We start from the raw sequence: 20,161 nt of genomic DNA, 5'->3' as shown, positions 1-20,161 counted from the left end.
ATGTGTTTTCTATAATGAATAAGAAAATGCAGCATTCTAATGGGCCAGAAAGTCTTTTTGTTGCAATTATTTCTCTGCTAGCATGATGAAAACTGAATATACATACTTCATTGCTACCCTTTCTTTTTTTTGACTAAAACCATTGAATTTTATATAATATTTGTACGCACACACCTGTGCTAGCAAATAGTTATGTCCATACCCAACAATGAACCTCATATATACATAAGTCATAAGAGCAAAGGAGCTAACAGGTCAGCTACACAGCAGTACACTGCCTCAGCTCCACCACTGGGGCTTACCACACCATTGCTGTGAGTGTTTTTCCTTTCACAGTTTGAATGGTTATATAAAATCTCATAGGAGGTTACTCCAAGTAACTCATTAAGTGCTGTGTAATGCATAACTGTGTAAAAAGATGCAACCACTTAGTACTGTTCTCCCTGCTGAATAAGAGATTGAGGCTGTTGATCCATGCTGCCTAATTAGAGGATTTCGAGGGAGAAGAATGTTCAGTACGACCTTTTGGATCGTTTTGGAATCTCTTCAACTTTATGAACATATCCCTTGTTTCTCTCAAGTTTCTTTTTAAGTCCTATTTACTGGTAACTTTCAGCACTGAATGATTTACTATATGGAGGCAAAAGGGTCATATGTTTTGCTGTCCTTACTGCTATGCTATGGCTTGGCCAGCTTCTCTGTCATGTGAAAAAAGCTGGCTGTCACTATACAAATGGTCTCCTTTCAAGAAAGGTGTTTTAGATTCCACTGGCTGGGGGATTAAAGGTGTCTAGAAACTTGATTCTTTTCTGTGTTGCTATTATCTGACTGAAATGTTGATAACTTTGTGCAGTGTGTGTCCGTTGACATAAGGAAGAGTAGAGGGATGATCTTGGAGATGACTGCAGTCTATTCACAAGTATATAGAGAAATTCAAGTACCTCTTTTGGAGTAATTTCTTCATTTCTTTTTATCAGAGTATATGTAAAAGCCAACTTTTCATCCTGACCTCAGGACAAAACGGGAGTGCTGGTTTATCTGCAGAGTGTCTGAAATGCATGTGGTATGCCTGTTCCTCTACTGGGACCAGGGCAAGAAGTTGACTTGAATTCTCACACGTCTAGTTTAAGGTAATTACATGTAACCACATCTGCAGATAGATGAGGACTATTTTTCAAGTCATAAAAATAGACTTAATGGATTATTAGGTGCTTTCATTCCAGAAAACTTCAAGTTGATGTTTATGTACTAAGTATGGTTAAGATAATATATAGCTTCCAGTTCTGTTCTGACTTTCAATGACCTACAAAATCACTAAGAAGATAAAATTTAAATGTTTGTCTTATGAGTGCAGGCTTTGAAATTACATGTAAACCCTGGTTGAGGCCATAGTTAGATTAAGAAATTCTGGTTTTATTGCTTCCGAGCTGTATGTCTGTTCAGGCAGAGAACTGGTAGTATTGTAACATAATTTTCCTCTCTTATTTTTTTTTTCCCATTTCTCATAGCAGATATCAGTAACAAAAGGCTTATCTGTGTCCTTCCTCATCTCCAAACCCTCTTCTCTATTTTTGTCCAGGAATTTGTCAGTGGGCACACGCAAACCTCCCATCCTATCTGTAATCCACTCTGTAGTCACTGTCTATGGTCTTCTGAGCCCCCTTTATACTCCTACCCTCCCACTTGCTGTGATTCATTATCTTCCTCTCAGCCTTCCTGTCTCCTACTAAAACATGTCCCTAGAGTTGATATTCCACTTGGTTTAGCTTCTCTGCCAGGAGACATCCCATGTAACATCACTAAGAAGTAACCTCTTTGATCACAAAGCAACTTTTCAAGACAGATCACCTTGTAAAACTTGAATTTCAATTGCCATGATCCCCTGGGGCTCCTGCTGTGAATGTAAACACTGAGACGGTAGGACAACTCAGTTTCATCCATCTTATGTGCCATGTGTGCTTTTCATAGCCTTTTCACCAAATTGAAGTGGATTCTCCTGTATTGAGCGTGGTCAGAGGCTACAGCCCAGCCACTAGGGGTTGTTGTGACACCTGGCTTTGGGACAGTAAGATTACCTGTGAATCTTTTCTCTTTCTCTACCTGTTGACACAGAGCTAGCTAGCATGGAGTCCCAAGGCAAAGGCAGAAATGTCAACTTTCCTTCACTAATAGTCAGGGCTATGAGAGAAGTAAAGGTGATATTATATTAGATCTGTTTGAGCCACAGAAGTCTAGAGTTCTTATAGCTGTGCAGTGCATTTTTTCACTTCTGATGGTTCATTATCACATCAGATGCCATAAAACTTCACCACAAGTAAATGTTGCAACAGTTGCAATGCAGGATGTTGTAATAGTTATTTTTAATTTTGATTGGCTTCTAAAATAGATCTCCAGTACTGCAAGATTAGGGTACTGCTTTAATTATCAACTCTTTTATTAAGTGAAACAGGACATCGTAGGTGTCTATTTTATTATCCCACATAAAGATGCAGGAAGTCCTTTTGATCAACTACATTTTTTATGATACACAATAGCTTATTTAACACATTAACTTGTGTAGCTGATATTTATTTTGATCAAAGTATAGCGGCAATTGGGATTAGACTTTAAAATTTTAAAGGGATTAGACTTTAAAATTTTACTTTAAAATTTTGCTCCATTTCAATTTCTAAATTGAAACCAAAGCAGGTTTTTTGGATTTGTTTTTGTTTTGTATGTCTCATTTTGCTTTGGGTTTTTTTGGTTAATACTTTGCATTTGGAATTTCTGCACAACTGGAACAGTTTTTGTGCTGAGTTAAGTTCATAGCTTATTTTCAGGGAATTAACTTTAATGATGGCATGAAGTATCATGTAGAGCAGAATCTGAATTGGTTTCTCCTCCATCCTGGATCTTCTAAATTGAATTTTAAAAAATCACAAGTACTGTAGTTACATGGAGGAACCAGGATTCTCTGTTTTTAAATGCAAGAGTACAGTTTAAGGAATCAGTCCTGTGAGATGTTAAGCATGCTTATGGATGGACGGATTGGGGGGTGGGGTGGGGGGTGTTTACTTTGTAGTCGTGCCTAGAAATCTTGTCTGATTTAAGCTACAAAATTAGATTCAGGAAGATGGGTGATGGTGCCAGCAGTAAGACATGTGAAGGTATTTTGTGTTTGTGGCAGTGAGAAAAGCAGTAACACAGGAAGAATGTTTTTTGGAGCTTTGTTTGTTATGTTTTGTTTTTGTTTGGATTTTTTTAATGCTTCATTTCCTATAGAACTAAGGGCTAGATTCATCTTCAATTGTAACATCACCCCAGCTCAGGAATCTGTGTCCAAATACTGTGGGTGAACTACAGCAGGAACACACCTACCACATCGCAGAGGAAAAGTGGCTCAATAGAGACCTTTACAACACGACCCAGAATAAAATAAATTGACTAATAATTATGAGGACAGCAGTGTTATCACAGCGAGTTGCACTTAATCTGACCTATTTTTAAGTCAATGCTGTAAATTGGCTTTTAGGTGTATCTAGTGTAGGGAAAATTTAAATTAGTCTTTCACTTTTTCAGGTAAATAGGGTTTGCAGTATAATTTGCAGTAGTTGACATGCTTTTAGAATTCTTAAAATACCTTTCTTAGGACTACATGCTAAAAGTTGCAGTGTTGTTGACAGCTTTAAATCCTGTAATTTATGTAACTTGGAACTTGGCAGTAAATCAAATTGCATTTAATTAATGTTTCTATCTCTGAAGTTTTCATTGGTAATCTTTCTAGTTTTATATTTCTCACCATTTTTATATTTAATATTTTAAATTAATGAGTTTTATGTGCAGGTGTTACAGAAAATTGGTACATGCAGAACAACTATTACATGATTTGTGATGCTGCTATATGACTTGTATTGTTATATTAAGGGACTGAGATGTGTGGCAGGCCAGTAGGGGATGCTCCTGCATTGAACCACCCACCTCACTGTGCCCGACCACCTTCCAGGCTCCGAGTGCCTCCCTGGGGGCGCCTCACGTCTGGCCGACCCCCTTCCTGGAGCACACCTGCTAGCCTGGGGGTTCCACTGCCACCACCCAGGGCTCTGGACTGATTCTGGCTCTGTGCACCCTGGGAAACACAGGCCTAGTAGCTCTTGAGGGTACTTGATCCACTTCAAGAACTTGGGATGCTTTCCTCAGTCAGATGCACAAGTAGTGGTCTCCCTTAGTCAGCCGAACCAAGGGGACCCCCCAGGCATAATCTAGACCCACTCCCAGTAAGTCTCCCACACTAGGTACAAAGGAGAACTTTATTAGTTACAAAGGGTAGGGTTAGAATAGGGTACGGGGTACAGCAATATCAGAGAAATCCCATAGAGCAAACTCCCCTGGCTGGGTAGCCTTTGATCATGCATCTGAGTTACTACAAGCTATATATCTCAGATAGCTTACTCACAGGTATCATCCAGAGGCAGGTGGAGATTCCCTCTGGAGGCAGGCAGTTCCTTGATCATGAGTTTTGAGAGAGAGCAAGTTTCAGATGGTGCAGCTCTTCTCTCTTACTGAGTCCTCCTCATGGCTGCTGCCCCCTCCTGCTGGGCAGTCCTTAACTTATATAGCCCTTGTGATTTCATTTACCTGGTCCGATAGAAGCCAGCACCTGTTGGCTGTCAGCCAACCAATTTGAAATGCATCACTAGTTGCCGGGCAGACTGGCAGTCTCTAGCCCACCAGGGAGGAAGCCCCTCACCCAAGTATGTGATACTAGTCACTTAGGCAGAGGGAGCAGGTTTCTCCCCTCCCTCAGGAATGTATCCAGCTCAGGTTACCTAAAGGGATAGGGTAAATGTGCTTCTCCTCTGCTGGGCCCATCCTAATCAAATTGTCATAGAGCAGAGTTTTTGGGGAGAAACAAAGGTGGCCTTCTGCCACACTTCTCCCCTTCCCCCCAAAAAAGCTTGGACACCTAGCTTTACAGAGCTATGTGTACGAGTGTGTTTCGTTTGGAAGGGCCCATGAAACTTTATAGGAACTTAAATTATTAATTTATAATATTTTTGAAAGTTGCTTTCAAAATGAAATTTGCTAGTAGAGGTAACAATTCATCAGTCAAATTTTTTTATACAATTTTTAAACATGAAAGAATATCTGCACTGTAGAGGGATCTACTTTCTAATTTCAGATATAGAAATTCGAACATTACACTAAATGACTTTTTGTGCACTACCTACTCTACACAGGTTAATATTCTTGCTATGCCTACTTCAACTTATTTTCAAATCAGTTTTTATTTAAACTCATGTTTTTACCTGCTTACATTGCTAAAATGGATGTTCTGTACTGGCTTGTGTAATATTGGAAGAATTTCAGGGTTTTTGCAGATGCTTCTTTGAAAGAGTTCTATGCTAGTTTATACTAAAAAAAATCCTCACTATGAGAATACCACAAGCTCCAACACAGACTTGATGAAATACAGTCTAGACTCTCTGTTTCAGCCAGCACCACCTTCTGCTATTTTGAACAAGTCCAACTTGAAATGTTCCAATTAGAGGTGCACCAGTACATCGGTACATATTGTACTGGCACTGATGAAAGGAAAATTGACATTATCGGCAACTGGCTTTTTTTGGTAATGTGGCCAATGTCACAAATGGATGCCTCATGCATGTGCGTAGCTGCAACACACTCATGGCCAGGAGTGTAGCCCGGCAGCTTGGAGAGCAGTGTCCTGCCAATAAGTCTGTGGGAGGGAAGGGCTATGGTGGTGGCAGATCAAGGTCCCCCACGGTGAGGGAAGAATGGGGCAGGGGCAGGTGCTGCCCAGGCAGGGAATGGAATGGGACAGAGCTGGAGGCAGCTCATCCGGAGCGGCTCCCGCCACTGGGCACACCCCCAGGGGAGCCATGGGGGGCATATCCCATTCCCAGCCCCACCTGGGCAGTGCCTGCCCCTGCCCATCTCCCTGTCCCAGCCTCATTCCCTTCCACACCATGGAGGCCTCAATCTGCCCCCCCACCCTGCACTCCCCCCATGCCACTTTCTAGGCACTTGAATTGGTATTGGCCAATATGGCTGCTTAATAATAGGCCAGTGGTATTGGCCAAAAAAATCTTTATGGGTGCACCCCTATTTCCAGTCAACTTTATATTCCTCGATCAATGTGACTTTGCTCCTAGATCACCTGTCAAATTTAATGTTCCAGGCAGCTGTGCCTTCAAACATGCTCTGCATAGCCCATCTTATGGTTGAAAAGTAGGGTTGCCATATTTGTGTTAGCTGTCAGTATTTAAACCAGTACTGCTTAGCCTGCCTCTAGTGCAAGCAAATTTGGGGTAGAAACAGATGTCACCTTTCATTGCCTTTGTGGCACCATAATTTTTTTATGGTGGCTTAATGCAAAAGCAAATAAATGGCCATATCCTTTGTCATGCCACAAATGCCCAAATTGGCCACAATAAAAGAAAGTAAGAATTTGTCTCAATTAATTCCTAAGGATGTCTATTTGCCTTATGGCAAGAAAGCTGAGAGCTGCCTGCACTCTCCAGCCACCCGGGGAGCCCAGCTTTCTCTGTATCGAGAGATGTGCCCCAGAAATTGCTAGGGCCACATGTCTAGAAACAGGGAACATGTTGCCTATGGTCCTGCCCATTGATCTTAGAGTAACAGGTGATGTATTTCGTACAATGAAGTAAATCAGCTGTTCTGGGATGCATCCCAGCACAGTCGATCCACTCCGTTTGGCATGGATCTGTTTCTAGCCACAGATGCACTGCTTCTAGTTCAGGAGGCAGCCCCTGCAAAGCAGCATGGTGTGTTTTTGAGGGAGCCATTGCCAGACGTGGTAAGTTTGGTATGTAGACGTAGCCCTTGTATTCTTTGGAAATACTACTCTCATCCCCGTTGTACCCTAAGAATGTTATTTTAATTTTATTTTTTTAAATGTTACCCTCTCCAGAAAAAATAGTTCACAGTTACCTTGACTATAATGACAATCTAAATAAATTGGTCACTATTAACACTGAAGTTATTTTTGTTCTTACGTAATAGATTTTAGCTAGAGTTGAAACTTAAAGAAGGTCAGCAGTGCTGCAAACATGTATGGTGGACATCGTAACCTTTTTAAGCTGATAATTAGATCCAATAAAGTGAATGGGACATGAATAAAATAGATTTCTTTTTTAAATGCTTATAGGTTCAGAACTTTAATTTTCAAAATGCTTGTACTTACCTATAGCAGCTCTGAAAATGCTGTATTTAAATGTATATAAAAAAAAACAGTGGAATTTAATAGTAAAACTAATACAGAATATTTTAGTTCATTACAGTTGTAATGCATAATTGCCATAATATACACTTTCAAACTAGTTTTCCAAATCTTTAACAGACTGAATGGGAGGTTTTAAGTTGTCATACTGTTTCCAAAGAATAATACAGCTTTCTCTGAACAACATTCTAAACGGGTCTTGTCAAACATAAGGGGTAGGGTTTTTGTTTGGTTGGTTTGATATATTTGGTGTGTTAGTTTCCTATAACAATGAAAGCTAGGGCTTTGTGTTAAAATCCTATATGTAAGCTATTCTTAGAACACCTGTGCATTGTGCGATTTCATATTACTGCACCTAAACTCAGATTCTAATGAAGTGGAAGTGAGAAATAAATTCATGAAGTTGAATCGGAAAAAGTATTGAAACAAGATTCCCCTACAAAATATTTAATAGGAAAAAAGTATTTTTCAGAATAGATTTCCTATAATCCTTATTTTTAAAACTTTTCGGAAAGCACAGGATTAGTGTTATTAACCAAGGGATTAGTTTTCAGTTCCAAAGTCTTGAAATTTCCCTCCTGGCTAATTACTGTTTATTGCTGTAGACCTTGGTCATTTAGCAGTAACATTTTCCATCTTAAGATGGGTTGTCCCATTCAAGTGAAGAGCTTGCTGTCTGAGCGTTGAATGGAATTACTACCAATGGAAACTATGCTGCAAGAGGAGTTGATAAAGCAGCTGCTGTGCAAACATCAGCTGTTTTTTCCATCCTCCAAAGCAAAGTTAATTAGCATAGGGAAACTGACTAATGTGCTGACGTCACCTCTTTCCAGTAGAAGCTTACATTTTGTCCCTGACTGCCTGAAAGCATGCAGGACTTTGTTCAGGAATTTGCTGTCACATACAGGATTCTCTGAAAGCTGGGTGGTTTTTTCCCTCTCTGAGGGGTTGGACTTGTTCCTTTATAAACACTGTCTACAGACCCAAAAGCTTCCTTAAAAGTGACTGTTTTGTGCTGAACTGCTAACTATACTTTAGTGAAGCACAAAATGCATTTTAGAAACTTTAACTACAGTTTTGGTTCTCTAATTGCCTGTGTGGCAAACAGTGAAGTCTTCAATCACATGGAAATAAGGGTAAGAACTTTTTTTTTTTTTTTAAGGTCATTTTAATTACGTGAATAAATACTGAAGTATTGTAGGTGCTGTTGTAAAATGATTGAAAAGTATTGTAAAGTTTAAAGTTGGATGTGACTAACCCTCTTAAAAAGCTCTTCTCTGTACCATGACTGCTGATATAAAAATGTATAGTCCATGTGTGATTGTGATTGTCATGGAAAGTAAGATTTTGAGCTTTTCCTTTTCCATATATCTAATGTAGTCTGTCCACAAATATATCCAATGTGTATATAGGCATGCATATGTGTAAAGTATTCTTCATGTACTTTTATATGAAATCATTTGCTGTAATGTTCTCATGATTTAGACTGTTGACAGTAGCAGTATTCATATAAATTAGAATAATCCAAGCCTATTTAGATTACATCAGTGTGAAATCACAATTGTTAATAGAAATACAATAGATAAAGCTTTTGCTATTATCCGTCTAATATAAAGTCAGACTTTTCTATCTGTAGTGAATTAGTTATTCTATATTAGAGATCTGTTAAGTACAAAATAAATGCACTTTGCTAGTAATTGCCATGCTGATAATATAAATTTACTTCATCTGGAAGCCGGATTAATGAAGTGGGTATTTTCAACAATGCAGGCTTCCTTTGTTGACTAACAAAAGAGAGGGATTCCGTACAATTTACTTATCATGCGAAAGGTCTACAAAGGTTACTGGTTAATTGTAAAGTCTGAACATTAGACAGGCTTTGTCTATTCTCATAAGATGTGAATAAAGTCTTGGTATACAGAGCAGTAATGCAAGAAACATAAGAATCCAGGCTTGACTTAAAAAAATCCAGATCAGCTTTTTTTTCCAGTTTTAAGAAGCCAACCAATAACAAGTGATCCTAATAAAGGATCTATTCATGTGAATTTTATTAATGCTAAATAAATTGTTTTATATGGAACACTGTAAATATGACTTAAGAGGCAGGACGGGTGAATTTGAAAAAATCATGGAATAATTTTTAATAACTAATTAAATGTGTGTTACATAGACTGCCTAAATATCAGTAGAAAATTGGTTCAATTAGGCTATTTGGATTAAGGAAGTTTACCTGTTCACAGAATAATTCTGATTAGGTTACATTGTTGCTTCTCTGCTATCCTTGAATAATGTAGAGTAATCCAAAAATCAATGATGAAATGGAATACAGAAGTTGGAATACACTGATCAGTGAATGTCTGTGAAATCCTAGCACACATGCAAAAATCAGCGAACTTGAGGGGAGGTTTGATAAGATACTGTGTTTAAAACACTTTTGAAAAGTATGCTGGCCCCAGACTCCCCTCTTAATTCCACACTCCATCTCCTAGCTCCATAGAGTAAAAATGGAAATGCTCTTCATAAATAATGTAAAAATAGCCACATTTGGTTTGGATAGCTGCCCTAGAGCTGTGAGTGCATGAACGTTAAATATTTGAACGCTCAGTGCAGGCTGCTAAACAGTGATTAAATTAGCCATCTAGTCTAGATGGCAGCATAACTTATGGGCTTTATCATTGGGCTGCAAACTTATGAAAGGACAGATTTGAGTCCATTTTGGGTTTAGTTCCAGTTCTTCAAGAAGTTTGCTGCTGGAAGCATTCATTGAGGGGTTTTTGCCTCTGTTTTCCTACCTTTGCAAATTAAAACAGTATTTTCTTTGAGGCTGTGAAATTCTTTGCAGTCCATAGGTGGGCAAGAAGATAAAAATTCAAGTACAAAAAAGGATTTGCCATGGTTTTTCCACTTTTTATATTAGCATAGTTAAGTACCTGGTTTCCTTGGAAATAGGCATATTCAGTACAGCACAAAAATGTTTTTTTTTTCATATCTACCACATGGGGACTTGCATTGAGTAAAGCCTTCTAGTCCTTCATTTAATCTGTTTTTGTTAATGTTTCATAGAAATCCTTATGACAACCAGACTGTTAAAACTTGCAAGATTTGAAATCCTGTAATGTTACTTTTTTGTATACACAAATTTGAGTCATAAGCTGCTGACAGCAATTTTTTTGCAATCTTTACTTCTGCTTGGAAGCCACTAATTTTTTCCTCAGTGCTGAAAACTGTAGTCCTTATGGCGGTAGGGGGAAGCTTGTGCTGTATCTCAAATAAATTAGGATTGCTGGCTTATTATGGAAGAATTACTGTTTTCTTTAAGAATTTTTAACACGTGTCTAATAATGCCAGTCTGCCATAAGATACAGTTGACCTCTCAAGAAGAATATGAGTGTTCCATGTACATCTTTTGTTATTTTAATATTTGCTGTTTGTTTTTCAGGCCAAATTTGAATCCCTGTTTAGAACATACGACAAAGATGCCACTTTTCAGTATTTTAAGAGCTTCAAAAGAGTACGAATAAACTTCAGCAACCCTTTATCAGCAGCAGAAGCTAGAATTCAGCTACACAAAACAGAGTTCCTTGGAAAGGAAATAAAACTGTATTTTGCACAGGTAGGTCTTGCCAAGAATTTTTTTTTTCTATAAAGGCAGTCTCTTTGCTCCTGAGTCTTAAGCTGATATAGGTTGTAATTATTGAATAGACTTCTTCTGAAAATGTAATATTTATCAGAGGTCAGATTTGACTACAGCTAGTATTCAGTGAGGTGGAGACTGACATAACACTTGAACCATTCAAGATATTTCACTGATCGACAATTGTCCCTGGAAAGAGGTGTCCACACACATACACTGCTAAGACTTCTAGTAAATCTCTTGCTTTTTGGGGAGTGTATTGCTGTCAAAATGCCACCATGGCCTGGTAGAGACCATCATACTTTCCCAGGGTCAGTGCCCAGAGTGCTCCCCAGGATTCCCCTGGGGGAGCTGAGGAGGGAGACCTGGATTGGGCCAGGTGTTGGGGGACTCTGGGCCCCCTGGTCCTAGTTCCTATTGGGGCTGGCTGTTCTGCCGCCCCCAGAACTCCCTGGTTTTTCAATCCATCTATGTAGGGTAGAACATCAGGGCAGGGCTGCATGAATGAGGTGCGGGGGTGCAATTTAACAGTTAATGAGCTAATTCACTTTACATTGAGCATAGAATTGACAGCCACTCTGTTTATTAAGTACCCACTGTGCAATGGCTCCGTTCCCACCCCTTACACCCAGCCATTGACAGGTGTTCCCAGGCACAGCTACCCACCCACCACAAAGCCCCTTTTCTCCCTCTGACTTGTCTACTGTCTCCACCAAGCAAACCTGGGATCTCTGCTCTGGGTTCCTACCAGTGAAGCAAACCGACAGAGAGGTTTTCTGCTTCCCTGCACCTGCTTACTCTGGTCTCTGCAGGCAATAGATCTTTGGCGAGTAATCCATCCCAGGTTGCATCCCAGAGCAGCCCCATTGCCCTTCATAGGTTTGGGTGGGGATAAAGAGCAGTGCAATTTGGGATGCCTCGAGGACTAACCAGACACTAGGCATGGAATGCTCTGTGTCCACACATACCAGTGAACTAGTTCAAGGAGGACAAGCTCAAAATAGTACTTGATTTTCCAGGTGTGCTTTTAAAACATTCCAGCTAGTTTAAACTGGGCTAAAGCGGCCTGTACCTCTAGACTTGTGTATTTAAAATGTTCTAAATGTTACTTCTGTCCACACCCTGAATAGTTGTGTAACAGATATAGTTGTATCAGTAGGTTCAAGTCACTGCACAGCATAAGAACCACCACCAGTGAAGTACTTGGGTGGCAATTGACTTGATTGCCTGTAGGTAGGTAAGGTTATAGAAATTTGTAATTCCACCTCAGTGAAGATCTGGGTACTTTTGACTGCTACTGATTTGTTCTCATTGAATTTACACTCAATAGTAAAACAGGTACATATGGCATTTTCCCCATCTACCTCAGGTCAGTCCTTGAAGGAGTCAGTCAGCCTGTTGTTTTTCAGAATTCTTAGAAATCCTCAGAATTTATGGTAATAGGTTTCAAAACTGTTTGTCAGTGGGCCCTGCAGTCCTTGTTGAATTGCTCCCTTTGGTCTCTTAAAAACAGATATTTTCTGCCAAAATTACCATGAAACTATTAAAAGATGCAGAAGTTTACATTTTGCTATATATTTCATCAGAACTGTGTCATCAATCTGAATGTTTTCTGTGCTGTCTGCCATACAGCTATCCTTTTGTAGTAGTATTATTATACTGCCACCTTGGGTGCTTGTTGCAGTATGACATATATATTCATTCAGAACTTAAATTCCCCATACAATTTTTTTTGATAATTTGGTAAAATACCTTATTTTTATATTCCCAGACTTTGCATATTGGAAGTCCACATTTGGCTCCACCAAATCCAGAGAAACAGTTTTTGATTTCACCTCCAGCCTCTCCTCCTGTTGATTGGAAACAAGTGGAAGATGCTACTCCAGTTATTAACTATGACCTCCTATATGCTATCTCCAAGTTAGGGCCAGGTAAGAAACATTCAACACACATTAGTTTGTTCAAGTTCCAGTAGAGGTTAGACATCTTTTACAAACGATGTTTGTTTATATCAGGGGCGGGCAATTATTTTGGGCGGTGGGCCGCTTACTCAGTTTTGGCAGGCTGTCAAGGGTCGAATGGGTAGCCCCGCCCCTTAACAGGTGCCCCGCCCCCTGGTCACCATCTTGGGACCAATGTCCCAGGGCCGCTGCTGGCGGGGCCCAGAGCAGGGCGCAGGCTGGCAGGGGTCTGTGAAGCCAGGTTGGGCTGTACCAGCAGGGAGAGGGGGAAGCTGGCCCAGCTCCATAGAACCCCTGCCGGCCGGGACCTTGTACTCCTGCTGCCCTGCTCTTGGCCCCACCAGTGCTGGCCCCGGGACACCGGTGTGGGCCCTGTGCACCTGCTCACTCCCAGTGCCCCCGCAGTACAGGCTGGGGACAGTGCACAGCCCTGATCCCCCTGCTTCCTGTCAGGGAACTAGCTGGTGCTGAGTGCAGGGAAAAATGGCCCCTCCCCTGCCCTGTGGCTAGCGCTCCTTGCAGCAGCTGCTTGCAGCCCTCATGGGGATGTCCTGAGCAGGCACAGGCAGCCTCATGCTGGCTGCAAGCGGCTGCAGCATGGGATGCTGGACACAGGACGGGAGAGGGGCTGCTTTTCCTGCTCTCAGCACCAGCTTGTAACCTGCCCCCGCTGCCAGCTTTGGGCCCCCCCGATGGCTCCAGGCTCCCTATCAGGGCTGCGCCGCGGTGGCAGCAGTTGTGGCCCCCCCCAGTTGCCACACCAGGCAGTGTTTGCTGCTGCAGCCCGCCCAGAGCTCGCATGCTGGGCAGCCCAGATGTGGTGGTGGCAAACACCACCTGGCGCAACCCTGACTGGGAGCCCGGAGCCAGCGCGGGGCCCAGGTTGGCTGCTGGGGCAGGTTACAAGCTGGTGCCGAGCGCAGGAAATCGGCCCCTTGCCCACCTTGTGGCTGGTGCCCTGCTCTGCAGCCGCTCGCAGCCCATGTGAGGCCACCTGTGCCTGCTCAGGACAGCCCCGTGCAGGCTGCGAGCGACTGCAGCAGGGAGTGCCGGCCACGGGGCAGGGGAGGGGCTGCTTTTCCCCAGGCTCCTTCCCCCCTTGAGTTTCCGGCGTGGTGCAGCCATATGGTCCCTGCTGGAGCTTGTAGCTGGGATATTTGATTGTTCTAGGGATTTCTTGGGATTTTGATTGCTCTTTCTACAATCGCATACCTTGCAAAAGTTGAAACTGGGCTTAAGTAGCTTTCCTCTGCAGCAATGAGGGAAGGTTGAAGGGACATTACCAGTTTCAGCCTCCAATCTGATGAATTAATTTTCTTCTTTACCACCTGGAATTCAGGGGGAAATGCCTCCGCTGTTCCTTTTCTCTAGTTTGCAATAGCTCCCTAATTGTTGGTTCAGACCTCTTTCCTAAGTTTCCAGTCTCAGACTGCCTTTTTAAAGGAGGGTAGGGGAAGAAGAGACTGTCCTCTTATTTAAATTAATGGGGCCATCAGTGAATTAGAAACAATAATTTTGCGTAGTATTCTCTATAAAAGAGGAGGAAAAAGACTCTAGCAAATACCAACTTCAGCTCTTAAAAAGGAGCTACCCCCACAAGATCTGTTCTGGCATTTCCTGGCCACTGAAACTAGACATGAATGATTATAATCTTTTATGTTGATCAGTACTTGAGCCTTTTTCAGCTTGACAGAAATATTTTGATTGAGTCAACCTGATTGACTTAAGAGTGACTGTTTGAGTGCAGTGTACTCAATACTGTCCTCAAAACTACGCAGAACAAGATCACTTTTCTTTTTGGCTTGAGCAGATGTAGACCCAGTGACTCCTTTTTTTTTTTTTTTAAGGAGATGCATCTTATCCTACCTTGATATAATTTAGCTACTTGATATTTAAAACAAAGGAGCAATTGTGTAGAGTTTGGTTCAATAATTTGTTTTAATTATCATTGGAACAATGAATTTATGATCAAGACAGTTTATTTACTGCAGTTGTCATCTCTGAAAGGACTGAACAGCTTTCATGTCAGGGAGCGAGAGAAATGGCTAAATTTTTTACTTAAATCACAACAATTTGACTTTATGGTATTTGCCATTAGTAAGAAATATTAAGAGTCTTTCAAGGTTCACATTCTTGTGGGTGGGTGACTGACTATGTTACAGTAGCATCCTGAGTGTCTGAGAGTTCTACATACTGAGAGAGAACTTCATTGCTTGTTGTGTATTGGTTTTCCAATTCTTCAAGGGGCAAAATCATGTTTAGGATGAATTAAAAAATTGTGATAGGTTATTCAGTTTTTTAAAATATTTATTAAAAGCTATGGCAAAGATGGCTAATAGGGGGTATGCAAATTAAGTAGACAAAAAAATTGCAAATCTATTGTAGCCATTAAATATGAGATATAAAAAAATGCTGGGCTGTACCATCTGCATGTTCCATTATTAAGCGATCTGAAATGATGAGCATTACATGCAACTCTTTTGAAGCCATCAAAAGTAAATTCTTCCTACCATACTCTGAAGTTTTATAAAAGAGATTTTTCCCTTAACTATCAGTATGTTTTGTATCAAAGGGTGGGGAAAATAAACTCCCTTAGGAATTTCTTTGTGAAAATAAATTCTTGCTGAGGCACACATTAAATACACACTTCCCTATACATTTTCACTGTCAGACCAACTGAATATTTTAACAAAGCTACTTATTTTATGCCAAAATTTAAAAATAAGAATTTTAATTATTACATTTTTTCAAGTGTAAAATATAAAATACAGATATGCTGTCTTTTCACCAAAGTTGCTGCTATTCCAGATACCTTGTAATAAACTCATTTTGCATATCTTTTAATCTTTCAAGAGAAGATTTACATAAATGTTGCCATCATTAAGGCTTACAATAATTTTCCTGTCAAAAAGAGGTAGTGGGTTTAGTGAAAGAGGGAGAGCATAAGTTACTTGCCATATAGATGTAAGTGTAAGGGATTATGGAAGAAGGTCTAGGAAGCAGATTCCCTGTATCTTCAGAGCTGGAGATAAAATCCCTTGTGTATTCTGTGGAGAATACTTACACTTGTTCTCCCTAAAACTCATAAGGAAAAACTACACAAAGGGCACTTTCAGCCTGGCCCAGTCTGTGGTTCTCTAAAAGAGTTTTATAGCTTTCTATTTGTAATGGGAAGGGAGCAAGACCTAAGAAAATGTGATCTTAGGAGAACAAACCATATTAAGTGAAACCAGAAGAATAAGCAAGAGAAGAAGCATATTGAAAAACACAGTTTGCTTGTTTTCTTTCTCCTAGCTATTCTTCTCATAGAAAAGGTATTTGAAAATTAAATTGCAGAGAAGGTTTTTATAGACTCCAGCCCACTAACCAGTAGTCATGATGCAAACAAATGCTGTTCATGTACAAAGCATTTTACTTGTGTATATATATCTATACAAAATCTGCCCTTTCTAGTCCTTTGTTACACAAGAATCCCTGGGCAGGGTTTGGCCCTTTGGGTGTAGGTCAGTAAAACTATGACAAATTTATTTTACTCTGTGCAGATTTGGAAAAATTTGATTTCATGGCTATAGTGCAGTTAGTTCAGAAAAACTAGCCATTTTCCATTCTTTGAAGACTTGCTTAAAGTCTTGATTATCAAGATTAAGTCACTAAATAACACAACTGTGTGTCTAAATAGGCTGTTTGCCAGAACACACACATCCTTGAGCCCCTTTAGTAGTTTTGCATGAAACTAGACCTAAAGAACAAAATGGTAGACCTGCTGCAGTCCTTGAGCATTTGACTTCCCAGTTGACATCCTACACTGTACTTTCATGCTACCTACCAGCAGCCTGCTGTCTCTTCAAGCTGTTTGTTTTTCTTCAGCTTTTGAACCATCGTTCGTATTATGCTTATGTAGAATGGAGCCTTTTAACCGGCTTTGCCAATGTTCTAACTTTCAGGAGAAAAGTATGAATTACATGCTGCAACTGACACCACTCCCAGCGTTGTTGTCCATGTATGCGAGAGCGACCAGGAAAATGATGTGGAGGAAGAAGATGCAAAGAAACCCAAGCCAAAAATTATTCAAACAAGAAGGCCAGAATATACTCCTGCTCATTTAAGTTGAAACGCTCCAGCTTTCAGAGGTTATAAAGAAACACATTCAAGGGAAACATTTTATTGTGAAAATGTCAAGTCACTATTTTGGTGGCGGCAGCAGCAGTAGTAGGAGAAGTTCCAATGTCTTGTTACTCAAACACAGGAAGTTTCCTCCTTGTTTTTAATGCTGCACATCGGTTAATAGTATGCGACACAAAATGGACTTCCCAGATCATTGGGTCAGAAGGATAAGCAGAAAAAAGTTTAAGAAAGAATTGTTAAACTGAAAGTCATATTTCTTCTAAAGAAACAGTTGTTTCAGGTACTCTGGGCTGTTTCATTATAAAACAGATGGGGGAAGCTTTCTTTGTTATATTTTATGAGTCTTCTAATTCCTAGATTTAGACATTGTGTGAAGTGCATAGTGATACTGAGATGGTTTTAAAAATTAAGATGTGAGAATTATACTCTTATGTTAGATTCTGTGCATGTGTATAACTGACCATCAAAAAACTTTTGCATTATTTTCTATATAGTTTAGTTTACATCTTGGGAAATCTGAGAAACTGTCTAAGATATTTATTATCTCTCAGCATCCTAGGGCTCTTACTGTATGTATATTTGTTGTTTTATTGGCACTCAGTTTCCAGTTGGCATACAGTTTATTTGGCACCTTAATTTGGTGCAATATAATTTGTGCTTTTAAAATTTTACTCTATTAAATGCCTATGTTGGCTTTGTCTATTGAAGTTATGAAAAAATGTGCAATAGGAAAATTGTTAAAGTAAACTCAATGTTTTTTAAATTATTTAAACTTTAATTTATACCGTTTCGAGTAATACTGGGTCACTAATGTTGACTCCCACCTTTGAAAAAAGAGAGAGTATTCTTTAACTTGTAAATAAAGCTAACACTGTATATTCACAGAAATTACCTTGTCAGTGAGAAGTATGGCAGTGGGAAGAAATATGAAATCCGTTATGCAGTCATGTGAACCTGTACATGGTAGCTGTCACAGATAAAGCTTTTAACTGTGATTTGAAAAGACAGATATGAAATGGATGATAAATGTATGGTATGCTTGAGAGGGATGGAGAGTGCCTTTCCCCATTAATTTCTGATGGGATTGTTATACTAGCTAAACACTTGTATTTTTTTCTAAAGCTGTGTACGTCTAGAAAGTTTGTATCCACTTTTAGCTTTGTTTCCAAAACAAACTGATATTTAGAAAGGCTTAATGCGAAGTAAAAATGCATGCATCTGCAATTCAGGTAATAGCTGTGGGAACAGACATACTTCCATTCTGTCCTCTTTGGCAAGGAAGGACAGTGGTGAAGGATGCACAAGCTTTCACATGTTTTCCTAATAAAAAAACATGACCCACCAGTTTTGTTTCTTACAATCTGCTTTTAAAATGAAGGTTATAACCTTGAAATGGATTTTAATAATTTTTGAAGGTACAGTAACCACTACTTGTAGGGGGAGGAAACATTTCTCCTTTCAGAAGAAGAGGAGCGGCAAGCTATTCAATATTTTTTAGAATAAAAAACCTGCTCCTCTTCTCATTGGAGTCAGTAGGAACTTTTCTGTTGGCTTCAGCAGGGGGAGGACCAAACTTAAGAATGTGCTTTGTATCTGTTACATTAAGATAATTTTGTGCCATTTGTAGTCTATATCATCTTAGGTGCCCTGTATTAGAATCTATGGTAAAATAACAATAGTGGAAAGAGCAGTGATATGTCTACCAATGAATTGTTATAGTCATTCCAATGGATAGTGCAGTATAGATTTTAAATTACAGGCCTGCCATTGTGCTGAACAAGATGCAAAAATTCTACTGTGACCAAAGAAAAACAGGAATGTGTTCAAACTTCATATTAATCTGTAGTTGCAGAGCCTTATTCTTATTGCTTTGACGGACAACATGCACACAAGCACTGATACTTGGTGTGCTTCTTTCCCAGCTTGAGAGGTTCTCTCCCCTTGTTACGCTGCTTAATATATGGTTTGCCAATGCAGAATGTCACCCAACCTGGCTGCAAATTAGCTGTGTTAGAAATAAAACTTCACATACTGTGTTGGTATAGATGTTCATGAGTCCACAGTGTTTTGAGTCATTGAAACATAAACATTGGCCAGCTAGGTGTATTTCTCCTTTTCTGTTTAAATGCTGGGCATGCTGCCCAAACTAAACACATCAAAGTCCTATAACAGATGTCTCAAGCATCTCTTTTCAGGATTCCTCATGTATTGCAAAATTTGATGCAGATGCTTAATATATCCCCTTTGTTCAACATGAAGCCATTGGCCTAACTTCAGTAGCGTGTTCTTTTACTTCCTCAACCCTACCAGTATAAGGCATGGATGCTTGGAATTGCTGGTGTTGCATCTTGGCAATCCTGTAGAAGCATCACTTATTTTCAGTAATAAAGGAATGTAATGCATTTGACATGATTTTTCCATGTTAGCACACATGTTAGCATGATGGAGATTAGACATCCAGAGATATGAATGACATGGGATGGCTGCAGTTTGTGCCATTTGCAACTGTCATTGTAAACAGTTTGCAACATGGTAACTGCCCATCTCACTGTCTGTCTCCAGCTTGTGTATCCTGACCTATGCCTTGTTCTCTTAGAACCAAAGCAGTGTATGGCTCGCTCTATTTCTGTTTGAAATAACAATTAATATGTTAAGACAAACTCTTAATTGATATTTTATAAGATTGTATAGTATGGGGCATATTTAAATTAAAATATTTCATTGTCTACTTATACATGTCATAGTATTGCTTGTACATGAAATAATTGAAATTTCTGGTATAAAAACACAAGCATCTGACAATGTACTTACTTGAAGATAAGAATGTTTTGTCCTAGCTCAACAGCCCTATTTCATTTTATTAAGCCTATAGTAGCATTATATGCATAAGATCTCTTCAGTTTTATCTGCTCACTAATAAAATGCTTGCACAGGGCAGTAAAGTTCAGAAAACTCTTTCCTTTTTAACAAAAGGCTGAAGCAGCAACAATGTCAGCTTTTTTGGTACCTGTATTTACTTTCCTAGAATAATACTGGTTTCATCCATCCATCCTCTTAAAACAGTTTAACTGTCTCCTAGAACATAAGTAACCATATTTTAAAAACTATTTTTGATACATTTTTCATTAATCTATAAGCATTGAAATAGTAGGATCTAGTAATCACAACTCTGTGGCTTACAAAACAACTCTCAGATATGCA

The 20,161-nt window shown here is 39.7% G+C and overlaps 1 protein-coding gene across 1 annotated transcript; it reads left to right on the top strand.

The window, feature by feature from the left end:
• Positions 1-8,090: 8,090 nt before the first annotated feature.
• On the top strand, positions 8,091-20,155 carry RCAN1 (regulator of calcineurin 1). Its single transcript, XM_006025704.3, has 4 exons — positions 8,091-8,376; positions 10,680-10,853; positions 12,646-12,805; positions 16,780-20,155. The coding sequence occupies exons 1-4, from the start codon at positions 8,290-8,292 to the stop codon at positions 16,944-16,946; spliced, it is 588 nt and encodes a 195-aa protein (XP_006025766.1). The 5' UTR covers positions 8,091-8,289; the 3' UTR covers positions 16,947-20,155.
• Positions 20,156-20,161: the final 6 nt, after the last annotated feature.

The sequence above is a fragment of the Alligator sinensis genome, unplaced genomic scaffold (assembly GCF_000455745.1).
Source record: "Alligator sinensis unplaced genomic scaffold, ASM45574v1 scaffold966_1, whole genome shotgun sequence".
Lineage (NCBI taxonomy): Eukaryota > Metazoa > Chordata > Crocodylia > Alligatoridae > Alligator > Alligator sinensis.
The sequence above is the reverse complement of the archived record's forward strand: the minus strand, read 5'-3'. Positions and strand labels throughout refer to the sequence as shown.